The sequence below is a fragment of the Hibiscus syriacus genome, unplaced genomic scaffold (genome assembly GCF_006381635.1).
Source record: "Hibiscus syriacus cultivar Baekdansim isolate YM2019G1 unplaced genomic scaffold, ASM638163v2 tig00110621_pilon, whole genome shotgun sequence".
Lineage (NCBI taxonomy): Eukaryota > Viridiplantae > Streptophyta > Magnoliopsida > Malvales > Malvaceae > Hibiscus > Hibiscus syriacus.
This window is the reverse complement of record NW_024062802.1, coordinates 983,979-1,002,619: the sequence shown is the minus strand read 5'-3', so window position 1 is coordinate 1,002,619 and position 18,641 is coordinate 983,979. Positions and strand designations below refer to the sequence as shown.

Here is an 18,641-nt window from a genome sequence, read left to right as displayed (position 1 = left end):
GTGTATGTGGCTTTAAATTATTTTATAATTATATAAAGTTTTATATTAAATGAGATTCAAGTGTTTTCATGTGTCATTTCAATAAAAAAGCTTGTTAATATCCTAAATCCGTTTGCAAAACACTGTCATCTAATTAATGGTGTATATAAATAAGATAAATTATCTCAAATGTAACTAAATCTTAAGATTTTTATCCATTTTCTTAAGATATTTTAATTTTAATATTAAAATTTGATTTTGATTTCAATATAAATATTGATTGTTAGCGTATTAATAGTGAGATGATATGACTATTTAATGTTGATACGTAAATAAAAAATATTTTTTATTTTATCTCGTCGTATTATTTATCAAAATTAAGATTTTACACTCATTTTAATCGTGGTAGAAAATTACCATTCTTCAATGTCTTCTGCAATCATCTAAGACAACAATAAATTCGTATAATCGTTTTATGTCACTTTGATTATTATTTTTTAAAAAAATATTTTTTAAAAATATCATGAAATCACACACGTAAAATCTCTAATTAGAAATTTAAAGATTTTGTTATTAACTTTGAAAAAAAAATCAAGAAAAATTAATTAGAGAAAAGAAAAAAAGAGTGCGAAATGAAAATATTTTGATACAAATATGATTGTGAATGATGACTAGTGACAGATGACATTGATCAATAACAATAATTAAAAGAATTAATAATTTTATGTAAGGACTAAAATTATAAATAAATTTAAGTTTAATGCCTGAAAATAAAATATTTTAAAATTCAATAGCGTCAATGATGACGCTTCATGGGAAAGAACTTTTTGGACCGCAAATCATGACAGTAGACAAGAAGACGGGCCCTTGGAGCTTAAATTTCAAACGCATTAATTTGAATAGAATAATATTAAATTCTTATTTGACATTAATCCAACGACTAGTCTTAAACCACAAATGCTTCTAAAAGTTTAAAAAATCGAGATATTTACATAAAATATCTCTAAATTCTAATTTCATTTTAGATTGATATTTTAACCTTAAATAATTCTATATCAAATTTTAAGCTAAGACCTTGTTTTAAATCGGTGTCCAAAAATATATTTTCAATTCAATTGGTTAGAAAATGTTATTTTTATCGTAATATTTTAAGTTCAACTGATAATATTAAAAAAAATGTAATATTTAAGATTAAGTCAAACTTAAAATTTGATATTTCCATAACATTTTTAATTTTCGTCCTTTTTTTAACCTAAGTTAGGTTGTTTTTTCTGGATTTTCTCATAAAGGTTCACATTTAATACTTTTAGCTAACATTTTGTTTTTATTTCTATTTTACCCTTATCGTTTTTGTCGTTTTGCAAAGTCAACCATTCGTCCAATATTTGAGCTATCTCGTGTATTGTTGGGTCAATTTCAAAATTTATAGTGCGAATGCCTACCGAATGTCATAATTAAGCAATGGATCAAATTTATAAGTAATAATAATAAAATTTATTAATATATGATTTTCTTAAAATTGATATAATTAATATAATTTCACTCAATATTTATCACATGTCATAACATTATTAATTTTTAAAATATCATCTCAAATTAAGTATCAATTTAATACTTGTTTAAAATTTAGGTACCAAATTAAGAAAAAAATAATTACCAGGAAAAGTTGCCTCGTACTAATTTATATAATAAGCCTAAAAATAATATTTCTTTCTCAGTAACACGAAAACACTCAAAATATACCAAACTTTTAATCATGTTTCCAGAAAAGTTTTTGCTTGATTAACCAATTTAGTTAGCTTCTGTGAAAGTTTTGGAACTGATATTTATATATCCGGAAGAAGAACCTCAAGACTGTGAAGAAACTTGTTTTTCGAAGCTCCAAGAAAAACAGAGAAGAAACATGTCATGTAAGTAGTTATTGTCTTACTTTTTTGTTAGATTTTTATGTTGTTTTAATTCATCAATCATGTGTTTTCTTTGTTTTGTTTTTGCAGTTCTGCCATTGTTACGCACCACCATTGCGTTTCTACTTGTTTTGTTGTCGCCTGCTGCTTCAGACATAAGTGGTTCTACCAAACGGAGACGAGAAGAGGTCGTTGTGCGCCGAGGTGCGGTCGCTACCGATGATGGAAGATGTTCGAAAATCGGGGTCGACGTTCTACGGATTGGGGGACATGCAGTCGATGCAGCGGTGGCTGCTTCGCTTTGCTTGGGGGTCGTAAGCCCCGCATCGAGTGGAATAGGTGGCGGAGCCTTTATGCTACTCAGGGAAGCTGATGGGAAAGCACAAGCACTTGATATGAGAGAAACAGCTCCATTGAAAGCTTCCATGGTGCATACCGATCAAACGACATAATTTACTTGTTCTTTTTAGATACGTTGAATCCATTTTTCTGCAATTTCTTTATTGATGATCTCAGTTTCATCTATTTTCCAGAATATGTATGCTGGGAATGGTGCTCTAAAGGCAAAAGGTGCCCTCTCTATTGCAGTGCCCGGGGAACTTGCAGGACTTCACAAAGCTTGGAAGCAACATGGGAGGCTTCCATGGGAAAGGCTCGTGAAACCGGCCGAGGTTCTTGCTCGAAAAGGGTTCAAGGTTTCGAAATATCTCCGAATGCAGATGGAAAGTTCAAAATCCGGAATCTTGGCAGATAAAGGGCTCCGAGACATCTTAACATTAAATGGGGAGCTCCTGCAAGTAGGTGATATATGTTACAACAAGAAACTAGCAGAAACCCTAAGAAAGATTTCGATATCCGGTACCAAGCCGTTCTATAACGGATCGATCGGAATGAATTTGGTAATAGATGTTCAAAGAGCTGGAGGAATACTGACGTTAAACGACCTGAAAAGGTATGAAGTTAAAATGAGGGAACCGATCTCAGCTAACATTCTAGGCCTTAAAGTTCTTAGTATGCCACCTCCTTCCTCGGGGGGTGTTTCAATGGTGCTTGTAAGTGTATTCTGCTTCGTGTTTTGCCTATGTGAAGTTCATGAAAACAATATAGAGAAAGGGAACTTTAATTAATTACTGTCCCAATTCTACTGTAACAGGCATTGAACATCCTTACACAATACGCAGTCCCTTCTGGTCTTTCGGGGTCGCTCGGAACTCATAGACTAATTGAATCCTTGAAGCATGCATTTGCCGTGAGGACGGATTTAGGTGATCCGGAATTCGTCGATGTTTCGAAAGTCGTAGCCAATATGATCTCTCCTGAGTTTGCGAATAAGTTGAGGAAGACGATCAATGATAACATGACTTTTGGCCCCATTCACTATGGTGGAAGGTAAAGATTACCTTTGAGATGTTGTCAAAGACTTCATTTTCTTCCATATGATCAACTTTGCATCCTGGCAGGTGGAGCCAAGTTCATGACCATGGCACGAGCCATATATCCATTGTTGATAAAGATCGAAACGCTGTTTCGATGACTAGTACAGTGAATGCGTATTTCGGTTCAAAAATACTGTCACCAAGTACTGGAATACTCCTCAATAATGAAATGGATGACTTCTCCATGCCTAAAAATGGCTCCGAAAATACCCCTCCACCGGCACCGGCAAACTTTGTCCGCCCCCGGAAAAGGCCATTGTCCTCTATGACGCCCACAATTGTATTGAAGGTTTGCAACTTCAATGATTTCAAAAGCATAGTCTGACCTATTTCTAAAACTGGTTCACACACAAGTGGTTTTGCAGGATGAGAAGCTAAAAGGAGTGGTTGGTGCAAGTGGAGGAGCCAATATCATTGCAGGGACTACAGAGGTTTTCTTAAACCATTTCGCTCTAGGGATCAATCCGCTCTCATCCGTAATGGCTCCCAGGATATACCATCAGGTTTTTGAAGAAAATTAGAGGTATTTTTGCATTGGTTTTCTTGATTCATTAAACTAAGAATGTTTGATGCAGTTGATACCCAATGTGGCGATGTACGAGAACTGGACAACTGTGATCGGGGACCATTTCGAAGTACCAAGCACCATCAGGAGAGATCTTCAAAAGAAGGGTCATATTTTAAAAGGACTAGCTGGTGGGACGATTAGCCAATTTATAGTTCAGAATTTGGACGCTCATAAGGGAAATGGAAGCATTGGAGAACTTGTGGCGGTCAGTGACCCAAGAAAAGGAAGAAAAGGAGGGTTCCCTGCTGGTTTTTGATCCGCCATTTTTTTGTATTGGGACTTACTTTCTCTTCTGTGTAGAAATAAAACCAGTTTTGATTAACTGTATTTGCTAAACTGGGTTTCCTTATTGAATTGCCACCATTTAAGCAAAATTGGGCTTGATTCCAGTAAGAATATAATAACTGTATTTTCAAATGAAAAGTTTAAAACCACGACCATAGCTAAGCATGCAACACTGTGATGAAAATCCAGAATCTTCATTAACCAAAAATTGGTATTCAAGCTACAAAATTTGACTCTGTAGAGAAACATGGTAAGAGAGTAAGGAAACATCATCACTATGCTGTCGGACAGTAGAGAACCAGGTGTTCATTGACTCAGTGGTCACCCGGTAGAGACTTGATGATAGCAGAATCACCTGCAGGATTTGATCGATGAAGGAATGTTAGTAATCTGCAACGATCAAATTGTAGAGACAAGGAATGATTGGAATTTAAATATGGTGTTTACCTGGGTCAACGGTACTCAAGCAGGATACACGGAAGTACTTCCCACAAGCAGTTCCAAGATCATTATTGTTTGGAGAATTAAAGAGAGATTAGATATCAAGAAACCTAGAAGAAAACTAGCAAAGGAAATCTAAGAATGATCAATCATGTTCGATAGAAAAATTGCCTGTTCAAGCTCCCATAGTCACATTGAGCTAAACTAGATGATTAACAAATGAAAAGGAGAATGTTGCAGCAGTTTAACACATGGATCATAAATCTTTGTTCATCCATAGGTAAGAAATCCAAAAAAAAAGACTAAAGTATTTTTATATAATATAACAATATTGCAAGAGTTCGGTAATTAGAAAGAAACCCAGCCTATACGACAAGTTTAACAAACAAAACCAAAACTATGTAGACACGAAGTACTGGTTCAAATTCATCAAAGTCATTTAAAGCAACAAGATAAAATGGGTAGATAACTTACTAACTTAACAGATTACATCTAGCGCTATCAAGGAGCAGAATACTAACTTCTTTACTTCTTTTTTAGCCGGTTAAGAGTGAGTCTATTCAGTTACTAATAAGCTAAGATATCTCTAATAAGCCAAAAGCAAACTAGTAACAGTTCAAGTCGAAGCAAAGGTGAACAAACAAAACAATCACAAAAAATCATTATAGAGTTTAAGTTAGCAAAAATGCAGGAGACTATTAACTTTGCCTGTTTTCCACACAGCATTGAGCACAATACTAACCTTTCATTTTCTTCTATTTAGCCATTTCAGTGCTTTATTCAGTGACTAATAAGCTAAAGATATCCATAATCCATCAAAAACGCTCTCAAAAAAACCATATCCTCACAAGCTTAAACAAAGGAAACAATCACACAAAATCAGTTTAAGCATAAATGGAAGACGCTGCATTCAAAATCAGTTTCTATCCAACCTTAATTATCCAAACTATAAAGATCCGAAATTAAAAAGCATTTGCAAAGCAACCGAAAGGGGGAGGAACACTTACTTCAACTGTAATGATGAACCCCAACTTTACAAAGCATTGCGTAATATTCAATCTCAGATTTCCTCAGTGGGGGACAATTGTTCGAAATGATAACCAGCTTACCTACAAAAAACACCTACAATCTTCGTTAAAAGAAATTACATCTCGCAAATCTAAGAACAACCCGAATGATTAAAAACTAAAAGCAAGAAAACGAAATTGAACCCAGATTAGAAAAGTTAAATAACCTTTCGAACTCCTGAGGGACTTGATCACTGTTTATAACCAGGAGTGTATTTCCCACTCTTCATAACGAGAGCCAGCCTGTTGTTGATGCTTTCATGGGTCTTCTTCTGTTAAATCCAAAATTTAAAAAACAAAAACAAATGATTTTAATAATTTTTTTTAGATTTGCGATAATAATCAACAAATTCGTTACGCGAACTCCAATTTCGCAACACAAGTTTCAAAATCGCAACGCGAATAGGTAAATCGCAACGATAATATGTAAATCGCAACGCGAATATGTAAATCGTAACACATAAATCAAATTCACAACGTTAATTACCGATATAGGTACTATCGCAACGCGAATTTCATTTTCGCAACGCTAATTACCTATATCGGTAATTGGCGTTGCGAAATTCGAGTTGCGAATTTGGAGAATTTGCAACGATAATTACCGAGGTAGGTAATTAGCGTTGCGAAATTCGAGTTGCGAATTTAGAGAATTCGTGTTGCGATTTACATATTATCGTTGCGATTTACCTATTCGCAACGCGAATTTCGTTTTCGCAACGCTAATTACCTATATTGGGAATTAGCGTTGCGAAATTTGAGTTGCGAATTTAGAGAATTTGCGTTGTGATTTACATATTATCATTGCGATTTACCTATTCGCGTTGCGAATTACATATTATCGTTGTAATTTAACTATTCGCGTTACGAATTTAACTTTCGTGTTGCAATTTTGGAACCTGTATTACGAAATTAGAGTTCGCCTTGCGAATTTGTTGGTCATTTTCACAAATCTAAAAAAATTTTATTAAAATCGTATATTATAAGATATTTTCGATCACTGAAGTTATTTTCTCTTTTTTTTATTTGTACTTGTAGTCGGTTTCTTCGGGGCTCGGCTGCTGAAGGTTCTTCTGACGAAGATGTTGAAGCTTACTATAGGGTTTAATGCTATCTTCCTTTCAGCTTTTAAGGGTTAGATATAGACTCTAGAGCAAATCAATCACATGGGATAAAAGTGCAGAGAAAACATATAGTGTAGGCTGGTTCCAACCAAATTCACTATTTAAGGCCCGATTACTCTATGGACACGAACTGAAATTTTTCTTCTTTTACACTATTGAGAAAATTCACTTAGGCTTTGCCTATTTTAGTCACAAAAATATTTATCAATTTTGTGTTGAAATGAAAGTTAAAAATTATTTTATTTTATTTTTATTTTTATTTGATGTAGTATTTTATTTTTTCCTTTGATGTATTCTTCATCAAATTTAAAAGTTTCTATTATTTTCAATTTTCACAAAAAATATTAATTTTTATTTTTTTAATTATCTTAAATATTGATGAACTCATCTCATTGTCTTTTGTTAATTTGAAAATTTTGGAAACTAATTTAAAATTTATGAAATTAAATACAATAAAATTCATCATTTTAAAATTTTACATAAACTTTGTCAAATTTGGGAGATTTCAGTATATCTGAAAATTTAAATAGCGAGAAACATTATTTTGTGAATATGAATAATATATCTAAAAATTAACTTTCATGGAACAACCATGGATGAATATCATAGCTTTGGATGATTTTTTATCAGCACACCAATTTAATAAAAAAAATAAAAGAGATTACGTTTTTAATAATTTAACATCATGTTAATTACAGAATATTTGAAAAGTTTACTGTCTTAATTGAGACTTTTTATAACTAAATGACTAAAACTAGATAACAGAGAAGTTTAGTGACTATTCATGGAGTTTAGCCTTAAAAAAATTGAGATAAGGTTGTACAAGATGCGGAGGTTGAAGCCATAATGAAATAACTTTCGTCGCACATTCTCAACCCACAGGCGTGGTCACAATGGAGGAACCCTCCCCATCCCCGGACCCTCCGACGAACCAATTTGGATCTCTCAACGACCTGGCCCACGAGCTCGCCTCTCTCGAAGACCTCGCCACTCGCGGCTCATGGCGGTCCATCCTCGACAAAGTTTCCCGAGCCCGTTCCCTCAACCTCCTAACCAGCCCCCACGACCACCTCATTTACCTTTCCTACAACGTCCTCGCCTTCTCAAAGCTACGCCGTTTTTCCGAGGCTTCGAACGAAATCGACACCCTAGACGACTTCAACAGCAACTATTATAAGTACGAAACCTACCCTCGACTTTACCCGAACCGGTCTGGTTCGATGATCCCCTTCTCTCTTCGGTTCATCCATGCTCAGCTTCCGATCAAGCTTGGGAATCGGCAAGAAGGGTTAGATCGTTTTTATCTTTTGCTTAAGTTTATTCGTGAGAAAATAAAAGAAAAAGAAAGTAATAATCTACGTGATTCTGTCAGAATTTGGAAAAGAAGGGAAAATTCTATTTTGAATTGTTTGATTGGGCATCATTTGGGGGATAAGGAATTCAGTTTGTGTTTAGATTTGATCAAGGATTTGATTAATCGTGATTATTTAGATCCAGTTTTAGTTTCTAAATTAGGGTATATTCAGATGCAGATTGGGGATATCGAAGGGGCAAAAGGGTCGTTTAACCGTGTGGAGACGATGTTAAATGAAAAAAGGAGCTATGAGTATTTTCTGGGTGAAGTTCAATTTAGGAATCTTGTGAATAGAAACAAGGCCTTGGTTTATTTGGTGGGCAAAGATTATGTTTCAGCTGTGAGGGAATATGAGGAGTGTATAGAAAGGGATCATACAGATGTTGTTGCGCTTAATAATAAGGCACTGTGTTTGATGTATTTGAGAGATTTATCTGATTCAATTAAGTTATTGGAGAAAGCGCTAGAAAGAATTCCTACCATAGCATTGGATGAGACTTTAGTGATCAATTTGTGTAGTATGTATGAGTTGGCATATGTCAATCACTCGGAGATTAAGAGGACATTGAATAATTGGATTGTACATGTTGCTCCGGATGATTTTGACGCATCTTGTACAAGGGTTTGAGGTATTCTTTCATTGACTCGTTAACCATTATTTTTTTCTTATATTGTCTCAATTTTTGTTCAGTTAAGATCACTTTCCTATAGATTATCTGAATAATCTTGTTACTTGAGATACATTGTGTTCATAATGGATGCAATCTGTTTCCAAGTCGTTCTTTATTTATTGGTTCATTTGCTTTATTTTGTTCTATGATGCTACCATAATGGATTAGGTGGATTATTTAGTGGCTTTTGTTCACAAGGGACTTTGAAATCAATGGTTTGTAGGATGCAAACAAAATAAATTATAGTTATCAAACGAATTCAAATAGTTTTTATGATTTTTTTTATGAAACTTACTTCTAATGCATCACGCGAAAGGATCCATATTATACTGCATTTGATGGTTGATCTGTGCATCATTGTGCTTTGGGACCTTGCATTTTCTTGAAAAGGAGTCTGTCTACTGATATTGATCTGTGCAATGCGTATATACCTCTGCACTACTTTAGCCTCCCTATAACTGGCAACCTACTAAGAAGTGGGTTATAAAAGCAGTCCAAGGAGATTCTTGACTCCATGAATATGACTTAAAATTTTCATCTAGAGTTTCTATTATATTCCAATGAGATTAAATGATCTATCGACCTAGTTGTTTTGCCTATTATACGACGTACTGTCATACTTTTGCTTAATGTTGTGTTGAAACTTCCATTGCCTTCTAGTATGGTTCATAACAATGCACAACAGCCTAGTTTCTTAGATACTGTCATTTGAGACACAATTTTCCCCTCACATCCCAGCACATGGTCAAATGTTTACTTGTTATCCATTTGTCGGTGGTTTGAACCCTGAAAGCAACCTCTGTGTAAAATAACAAGCACCATCGGTTGTGTGCGTGTGAATAGATTCCATTGTTTTGGCTTCCTAAACCTCATTTTAACTATTGGTGTTATTTCGGATCTGGTTAATTGTTGAAATTGAGCAGGTTTTAATCGGTAAAGATGGCAGAGAGTTCGATTGACTTTGAGGCAGCATAAGACCTTTGTGCTCTTTCACTTTGTTCCTAGTCGATTCAATTATGGCAGCACTAGAGATTGTAGAACCAGTTGGATATCAACGGAGATCTGCAAAGATGGGGGGGGGGGGCTACATTTGTCTATTCTATAAAAATCTTCTGATGCATTTTGGAAAGGAATGCTTTTCCCATCATACAGTTGCGTTTGGCATGGAACTCAAGCGATCAAGTTAAGCTGAATTCAGAGATGTTGGAATGGTAGTGGCTTGTTCTAATTTGGTTATTTACAAATATTTTATATATTTTTCGTGGATTTAGATATTCGACCTTCACAATATATTTGGAAATCGAATACTCATTATTCGAATTTGATAATCTAAATTGATAAAATTATGTAAGATGATGAGACAAGTTTATCGATGTTAAAAAAGACATTAAAAATAATAGTATTGATACTGATATAAAATAAAGATGAAACTCTATGAATTTTAAAATTGTTTAGAAAAAAGTATAATAACTTCCACATCATTAGAAAAACAACACATGTTAGTAAAAAAAAAACATGCCCTATCGTTATGTTATTCTTGATTTAGTACATCAGCGACAAAAATGGATTAATTCAAAAATTGAATAATCAAATTAAAAATTTCAGCTTAATAAAATAAGGTTATAATAAAATTTGAGTGACGAGAAGCGTAATTTACCCTTAGAAATAAAAAGTTAAGACTATTTTGAATTTTAAACTTGAATATGAAACGGATCCGAAAAATGGGGCTTAAACCCGCGCTACTTAATAAATAAATAAAACCCAAAATCAGATTTCAAAATCCCGGGTCATATCCTATTTCGCATATGATTCCCGCCCTCACTTTAAATCCTCCCATTTTATTACTTTTATTTTTCTGATTTTCTCGCAGTTTCGCATTCCGTTATCTTTTCGATTCTTATCACATCAGATAAGTCCTCAATAACTCCGAAACCCCCATTTTGTTTGATTTTTCATTAATTCTTTTACGAATCCTTAAGTTTCTATTCTTCAGCAGGTTGAAGCTGAATTGTTTTTCATGTATAATTTCAGAATGAGCGGAGATAATTTGACCGATGGAGAACCCAAAGTCCGTTCAGTTCTAGGCGACATTACAAATCGATCAGTTAAAAGAGGGTTTTTGTTTATTTCTGATGCTTTAGGGTTTAATTCTAAAGAAGCAGATAACAGATTTACAAAACAAGTTTGTTTAGGTGAAGAAAGTTTGATCCAAGAGAAACCTAAAGAATCCCAATTTGAACCAAACCCTAATTCATCTTATATTTGTAGTGGTGAAGTCCATACGTTAAAGGAGGATTCAATGTCGGTTAATGAGAAAGTTAGTGAGGTTAGGGAAGGGGTTGATTTGTCTGATAGTGATGATAGATTAGATCAAGGTGAAGGTGTTGGGCAAGTAAAGGAGGCATTGGAGGATAGTTGTAGGGATGAGACTGTGTTTTTAGGCGTTGGTAGACTAGCTTCGATTAATGATGGGTGTATAGAGTGGTCGAGGTTACCTAAGTCGACGTTGAGTTTAAGGCCATTTGAGCTGGGGAGGTGTGCGGGACTAAAGAATGATGGTTCTAATTTGATATGCTCAAAGCTTGCTCTTGTTCTTCTTGCTTGAAAGGTATCTCTCTCTCTCTCAAACACACATTATGATTCAGATTTTGGAATATCATTTCCCATTTAATCCCTTTGAATTCCACGTTCGAAGTTGAGATTGGATTGTTTCATTAAAAGGAATTTATTTAATGCAATTCTCGTGAACCCATAGGTAATGTATTTGATTTGAATCAGATTTCAGATCAATCTATATTGATTGGCAGCCTTCTTTATGTTGTCGCCAGTGAATACCACTATATTTGGTTTTGGATCTTCCAAATCATCATAGTTTCTTTTAGTTGGAACTTCTAGTTTTAGTGTAGGATTTTGACATTTTTATTTCTGTACCAGCAAACAGTTTTTGTTTCCCAAAAGGAATCATGATGTCTTTGTATGGGATTGCAAAGCTTTTTACTAGTTCCTATTTATGGTGAATGATTTTTTTTTTGGAATGCAAGACCTTTCTTGTAATGTATATTCCAACGGGCTATGCTTGTTTTGCACTGATAATCAGCTGCTTACATTTGGTCGGACCTTTATTATCAGGATAACAAGGGTCGAATAACTGGTGAGTCGAATAGCCTTCGGCTCTACTTTCCTTTGGTTTATTTTTGGTTGTAATTGTAACATGTTTTGTGTTTTCATATTTTTCCCATTTTCTCAGTTTCGAAGAAAAGTCAGAAAGAGGCAAACATTTTGGTTCTGAAAAGTTCCGGCGGGAAACAAAGTGACATGCATAACCAGGGAAATCCCAATACATCTTCAAAATTAGAATCTGACCTCACAAATCAGTGGAGATCACTCTTTCTGAACATGGAGGATATATGTGTTCATGAAAGCAACCAGCTCGTAAGTCTCTTCTCTTCTTTTTTAGCCTGGATTTTATTTCCCACGCCTTAGTATTAGTGGCCTATTTTCCACGCTAAATGGAAGTACTTTTCTGGTTAAGATACTTACCATCTGATTAAATTTGATTGCCAATTTTCAATGTCAACAAAGGATTTTACATTATGTGACTGACACAAAATGAACTTGTGTTGCAGCAAGCCAGTTACATTGAACTAATATATCTGAGGAACAAATGCAAGATCGATCTAGAGCAGATAACGGGGATGCCTTCAGAGAGATAGAAAGGAGCGTGCTTGCAATGCTTCTTATGAATGTAAGATCTTCTTGCTTCTCCAGATTCCAGAATTTTGTATTTGTATGTTTCCACATGCATTTGCCTATAACAAATTCTAGGTTCTTTCGTGAATTCATAATGTGTTGTCAAAAACAATAAAATGTATGATCTCAGTTTGTAGTGCCTTTTTTTTCCTATTATATGCTCAATTTCTCTCATTGTGGTGAACCTCCTATTAGACCCGTTAAACCTGGCTTGAATTACTAATTTAAATAATAAAATTATGATTTTTATTTAAATTTAATTTTTTTTAAGTAATAAAATGAGTTATTCCAATTGAGTATAAAATCTAAAACTAATGCAGCTTCGAATTTGTATTTGTTAGGTTCCTCTATTATAGAGAATGCATATTTACAAATGCTTTACTTGATTCTTTTTATTTGTATATATATTAAATTGATTTATTTAATAGAAAAGGATTAATTTATGTTTATTTCCCTAATTGAGATACTACATTAATCCAAGTAATAGTAGATTAAATTGGTATAATCCATATTGAAAGGCATTCTCACCAATGAACGCACACATAAAATGCCAAATATTATTCTAAAAGTATCAAAATTTGGCTTTGAAATCCGTTCAACAAAGAAAACATTTTTTTTCCATTTTCCGATCATAAATAATGTTTTATGCTCCATGCCGAAACCTACTCTTCTTAATTCCCTTGGCATCTGATTTCCTTTGTTGTATCCCTGCGAGTTGCTTCTTTTCTATTTATTTATTTTATATTCGATTTGTGTTTGATTCAACTTTTGTAATCATCTCTTCTTTTCTAATTCATTTTTGTGAGTGCCTTCGAGCATCGAACAAATCTTGTTTCGTCTTTTCATTATCCGGTGTTTCATTCTTCTTGAGTAGTCTTCGAGCTTCGGACAAGACTCGTTTCATATCTTCGTTGTCCGATGTTTCTTTTTTCTTGACTTGCCTATAAGGCTTGGGCAAGCTGGGTGTTTCCTTTTTCTTGACTTGCCTTCGACCCTCCAACAAGCTTTGTTTCAACTCCTTGTATGTCTCACTTTTCTTGAGTTGTATTCGCGCCTCTAACAAATCTTGTTTTGCCTCTTCTTTTTTCGGTGTTTCGGGTATATTGAGTTGCCTTCGAGCCTCGGACAAGCCTTGTTTCACCTCTTCATTATTCGGAATCTCTTTTCTTAACATCTCATAATCTTCTAATGAAGCTTTCCATCTTCCCAACTGTTTACGTATAAATCCATTACAACATTATACATTAGGTTATTTTTCTTACTATATCATACTTTATGCTGTGTTGCGTAATGGTGTAGCATCAATGCTAACCTTGGAATTGCATGTAAAACATGGAAGCAAGTTAAATATAAAGTCTGACCTTGGAATTGCATTCGGCTCTTTTGAGTCTAGCTTCTGTATAGCCAGGGCGGACACTAAGGGCATGGGTGCAGTCCCCTATCGCAAGTTCGATCTGGTCGAGATTGGCGTAGCAGACCGCTCGACTGAGCAACAAGACAGAGTTGTGCGGGTCATGCCGCAGCCCCTCACCATATGTGATACATGCATCGTAGAAATTAGATGCCTTGAAATGCTCATCTCCGATCATTTTAGCCATGGCCAGTGCTCTAGCTTTGCTCATTGCACTGCTTGTTTCTTTGCTTTTCGAGTCTAGCCTAACTGCTCGCTCAGTAGCAGCCACCGCATCATCAAATCTGCCGAAAGCCATATCAACCTGAGCTTGAACGACCAACATAATTGCTTTACAGATAGGGCCAAAGCATTTAATGAAGTCATAATCACTTAATTTCGGCCCTGCTAACAATGCTTCATTCGCCTCTTGGTGTCTATGGAGCTTCATCAAAGCTTCGGCTTTCAGTGCATACATCTTCACAAAAACAAAAAACCCAAGCTCTAGATTATAAAATTAAAGATCAAAAATACTAAATTTGTATGGGGTTGGAGGATTTTTTTACGCACATGTGGAGCTGAATCTGCTCCGGCTTTGATGGCGGAATCCGTTTCCTTTAGCAATGCGTTCCAGTTTCGTTGCATTTTCGCTTCGGTGCATTTGTTTACATGTTGTTGAAGAGTTTTGGCTCTAGACATGTCATCATTGCCGGCCTCGGTGCCTGCACGTTTGAAATGATACATCGCGTTTTCCACTTCCCCTAATCTGTATTTTAAAGACGAATTTAATATATTTTAGAATTATCAATAGAAAAAATATATAATAATTTGGTTTGTTGGATTCATTTACCTGATGTATAAACTTGCTAGACGATGGTGAGCACGAAGATAACGAGGTTCAAGACGAATGGCTTCTTTGCACTCAAAGAGAGCCTCAAAAAAACCTTCCCGCGCCTTCTAAAGCTGCACTTATATCGGTTCGATACGAAGCTTTGAACGGTTCAATGGCGATGGCAGCTTCGTACAAATTCAAAGCTTCCCCGAATTTGCCGTGCTTAAATTCTTCGTCCCCCAAGAATTTCAACGTTTCGGGGCTCCTTCTCTTCGACAAAGCTCTGCACAGAGAACCCGGTTCACCCTTTTCTTCAACCTCCTTCCTCTCTTTTTTATTTCCTCCGATGGCCGGTTGCCTCAAGTTGCCTAAATGGCCGTACATCATGAAATTCCCCGACGATGCCCGGACCAGGGAGCCTCTGCTTTTTACCTTTTGATAATCCTCGATCATGCTTTCGAGCTCGCTGGAGATGCTAACGGCTTCTTGGGGCACCTTTCTTTGGGTCACCGTTGTAATTATTCTGGTCGATTCCACCGGCGCCGGCACCGGTTTATAAACCTGGTGTTGCTGTTGATGTACGACAATGAATTTCGAGTGACTCTGCGGCGATTTCATGAACGAACTGCCGTCGGAACTATGGTATGAACCGCTCCGCCGCTGCCATGAATTCCAGCTGGAAGTTCTAACGTAGTTTCTGCTGTTGTTTTCCTTTGGCAATGAACGCGATGAAATAGGCTTTCTTCTGGGCCAAAATCTACACCTTCCGAAAAATGAACCCCATAACCCCCCGCCCGATTTCGATTTCTTTTCATATGCCCCCATAATTTTCTTCTCAGACTGCAGTTTTCGTCCTTATTGATAAAATGGTGTATTTTCCACACAGACAAACAGATAAAACATGGGTTTTCTCTGAAATTTGTGGAAGAATACACACAAAACAGTTTAGAGATGAGAAGAAAATTGCGGGGAAGGGCTGGAAGCTGGCGTGGTTTTCGTGAGTGGCTGCCAAGAAAGAAAATTATGGCTTGCTTGGGTTAAATAGAAGAATTTTCCGGGGGAAAGATGTAACGATTTTACAGTTGTATTTGTTCATCTTTTTTTTTTGGGTGCAAATAGCTAAAGCTGAAGACATCTTTGTTATTGGATTCTAAACTAATATATTTTAAAATTTATAATTTCGATTCAATATTTAAATAGACATTAAATATGTTACGCCTAATATTTTCTAAAAATACATATTTAATGTGTGTTTAATATTATTATATAGTTGTATAGATGTTAATTGGACGAGGTAGGTGAGAGAGTTCTTTTTTTATCTTCATTCATTACACTTAATTTGTTTTCTGTTATATTATTGTACTTATTATTATTCTTTTAAAACAATAATAAATTATTTATGATTCTTTAATTGGTAAGCTAAGATATATTTTCAATACAAGTTTAAAAAAATTAAAAAATAATATTCTTACGTAACATTTAAATACAAATAATGATACGAGACAAAATAAAGATAATGCGCTGTGAGACGGGTATAAGGTCATACTCACATGTAAGTGCATGTCAACTTGCAACCATGTTCAAAAGAATTTGATCCAAGACAATTATTTTGACGTCTAAACCTAAGACGGACGAGATCCCATCGTATCCCAAACTTCTTGCTGCAGCCCTTACATTCTGTCATAAAAAGCAAAACTAAGAACCCAGATCTGTCCAATCAGAACATAGCACCTGTCAAACCAAGATTGGCCCCACCTATTCTTCAAAACCTTTCCACTTGTACATAGTTTGTATTACACCATAATATTTCCCCCACCAAGTCAACTTGCAAACTCCTTCATTCAAGAACAAACAAAGCAAATAAAAAAAAATATAGAATCTTAAAATATAACAATGGTTGCATACTTTCTCTGTTTTCTAATCATCTGTTCCCCCCCCTTAGTTTCATTTAGCTTTTGACAATGAAATCGGAGACTCTAACGTTAGTTCTGGTGAATTTAGCTGGAATAATGGAGCGAGCCGACGAGTCATTATTGCCTAGTGTTTACAAAGAAGTTGGCGCCGATTTACATACGGATCCGACAGGGCTTGGCTCCCTCACTCTGTATCGATCCATAGTCCAATCTTGTTGTTACCCATTAGCTGCTTATCTTGCTATGCACCACAACCGTGCTCATGTGATTGCACTCGGTGCTTTCCTTTGGGCTGCTGCAACATTTCTCGTCGCCGTTTCCACCACTTTCTTCCAGGTTTTTTACTGAACCTTTTTGTGCTTTCCTTTGTTTGTTTCTTCCAGGTTTTTTTTTAATGATTTTGGAATGGGGGCAAACTTAGGTTAGGTAAAATTGGAGAACTATTATGCCTGATGATGTAGCAGGAATTCTCTTCTTTGGCTAATTAGGTTGCAGTTTCAAGAGGCTTGAATGGGATTGGCCTTGCAATCGTCATACCGGCCATTCAGTCCCTTGTTGCCGATTAGACCGATGATAGTAATCGCGGTATGGCCTTTGGATGGCTTCAACTGACCGGAAATATCGGCTCGATCCTAGGTGGCCTTTGTGCGGTCCTTATTGCACCAAGAACTATCATGGGGATACCTGGTTGGAGATTTTCATTCCATCTGGTTTGGATAGTTAGTGTCGTAGTTGGTGTTTTGGTCCGTCTTTTTGCTAAGGATCCACGATATTCGGGTCGTGATAATGTAGACGAAGAACATGGTGGACATAAGTCGTTTTCGTCACAGGTGAAGGATATGATGAATGAAGCAAAGTCAGTTATGAGAATCCCAACTTTTCAAGTCATTGTTGCTCAAGGTGTTTCAGGATCGTTTGCAGGGTCTGCTTTGTCATTTGCTCCGATGTGGCTCGAACTAATTGGCTTCTCCCACGAGACAACGGCAATGATCATGACACTTTTCGTGATTTCGGGTTCACTTGGTGGTCTCTTTGGAGGACGGTTGGGAGATATTCTCGCGAGACGCTTCCCAAATTCTGGAAGAATTATTCTGTCGCAGATAAGTGCCGGTTCTGCTATCCCAATAGCTGCGGTATTGATGCTGGCATTACCTGATGATCCCTCCACTGCAATTATGCACGGTCTGGTTTTTTTCATCCTGGGATTATGGATGTCATGGAATGCTCCTGCAACCAACAAGTATGTATTCTTAGACCATCTTATATTTCCTCACTGGTTTCAAACTTAGTTAGCTCGAATTAATGTTTAGATATTGTTAGCTCGATTAACTAAGACATACTTTGCTCGAATTAACTTAGACATACATTGTTAGTCCTATATTTGCAGAGATCGTACCGGAGAAATCCCGAACAAGTATCTATGCCTTGGATAATTCTTTTGAGTCTATACTGGCATCTTTTGCTCCTCCTATTGTTGGGATTTTGGCTCAGTGTCTTTACGGTTATAAACCGATACCCGAAGGATCATCGGACTCTATCGAGATCGAAACAGATAGAGAGAATGCTGCATCACTTGCTAAGGCATTGTACTCGGCATTTGCGATTCCATTGGCAGTCTGTTGCTTCATTTACTCATTCCTCTATTGCACGTATCCGAGAGACCGGGAGAGAGCACGGATGGAAGCACTGATAGAATCTGAAATGCATCAACCGGAGCAGAATGATTCTTCTTCAAATTGCGAAAAACACATATTTCGTGTCACGAACTCGAAAGAGCTCGATAACGCTGAAAGAGGTGAAACATTTATAAAATTCGGAGGGGAGAAGACCCTCGATTTCGATGACAACGACGACAAGAAGTCCCTTCTACATCATCAACAATCATCATCACCAGCTTGAAGGCTTCAACAACTTGGTTTCTTCCACT

At 36.0% G+C, this 18,641-nt stretch overlaps 3 protein-coding genes and 1 pseudogene across 4 annotated transcripts; 3 read left to right on the top strand and 1 right to left on the bottom strand.

The window, feature by feature from the left end:
- The first annotated feature begins 1,927 nt into the window (after positions 1-1,927).
- On the top strand, positions 1,928-4,206 carry LOC120136233 (glutathione hydrolase 1-like). Of its 2 annotated transcripts, none has more exons than XM_039152333.1 (6): positions 1,928-2,314; positions 2,420-2,938; positions 3,040-3,275; positions 3,347-3,611; positions 3,688-3,825; positions 3,898-4,206. In XM_039152333.1, exons 1-6 carry the CDS (start codon positions 1,949-1,951, stop codon positions 4,144-4,146), a joined length of 1,773 nt encoding a protein of 590 aa, XP_039008264.1. In that variant the 5' UTR covers positions 1,928-1,948; the 3' UTR covers positions 4,147-4,206. The 2 variants fall into 2 exon arrangements, with proteins under 2 accessions (XP_039008264.1, XP_039008265.1); XM_039152334.1 differs by having other exon boundaries at positions 2,246-2,374; positions 2,407-2,938.
- Positions 4,207-7,664: 3,458 nt separating this feature from the next.
- LOC120136234 (trafficking protein particle complex subunit 12-like) lies at positions 7,665-10,119 on the top strand. Its single transcript, XM_039152335.1, has 2 exons — positions 7,665-8,787; positions 9,753-10,119. The coding sequence occupies exon 1, from the start codon at positions 7,698-7,700 to the stop codon at positions 8,784-8,786; it is 1,089 nt and encodes a 362-aa protein (XP_039008266.1). The 5' UTR covers positions 7,665-7,697; the 3' UTR covers position 8,787; positions 9,753-10,119.
- A 3,081-nt stretch (positions 10,120-13,200) lies between these two features.
- On the bottom strand, positions 13,201-15,797 carry LOC120135974 (annotated as a pseudogene).
- Positions 15,798-16,687: 890 nt separating this feature from the next.
- On the top strand, positions 16,688-18,613 carry LOC120135871. Its single transcript, XM_039152045.1, has 3 exons — positions 16,688-17,050; positions 17,203-17,954; positions 18,088-18,613. The coding sequence occupies exons 2-3, from the start codon at positions 17,302-17,304 to the stop codon at positions 18,611-18,613; spliced, it is 1,179 nt and encodes a 392-aa protein (XP_039007976.1). The 5' UTR covers positions 16,688-17,050; positions 17,203-17,301.
- The last annotated feature ends 28 nt before the right edge of the window (positions 18,614-18,641 follow it).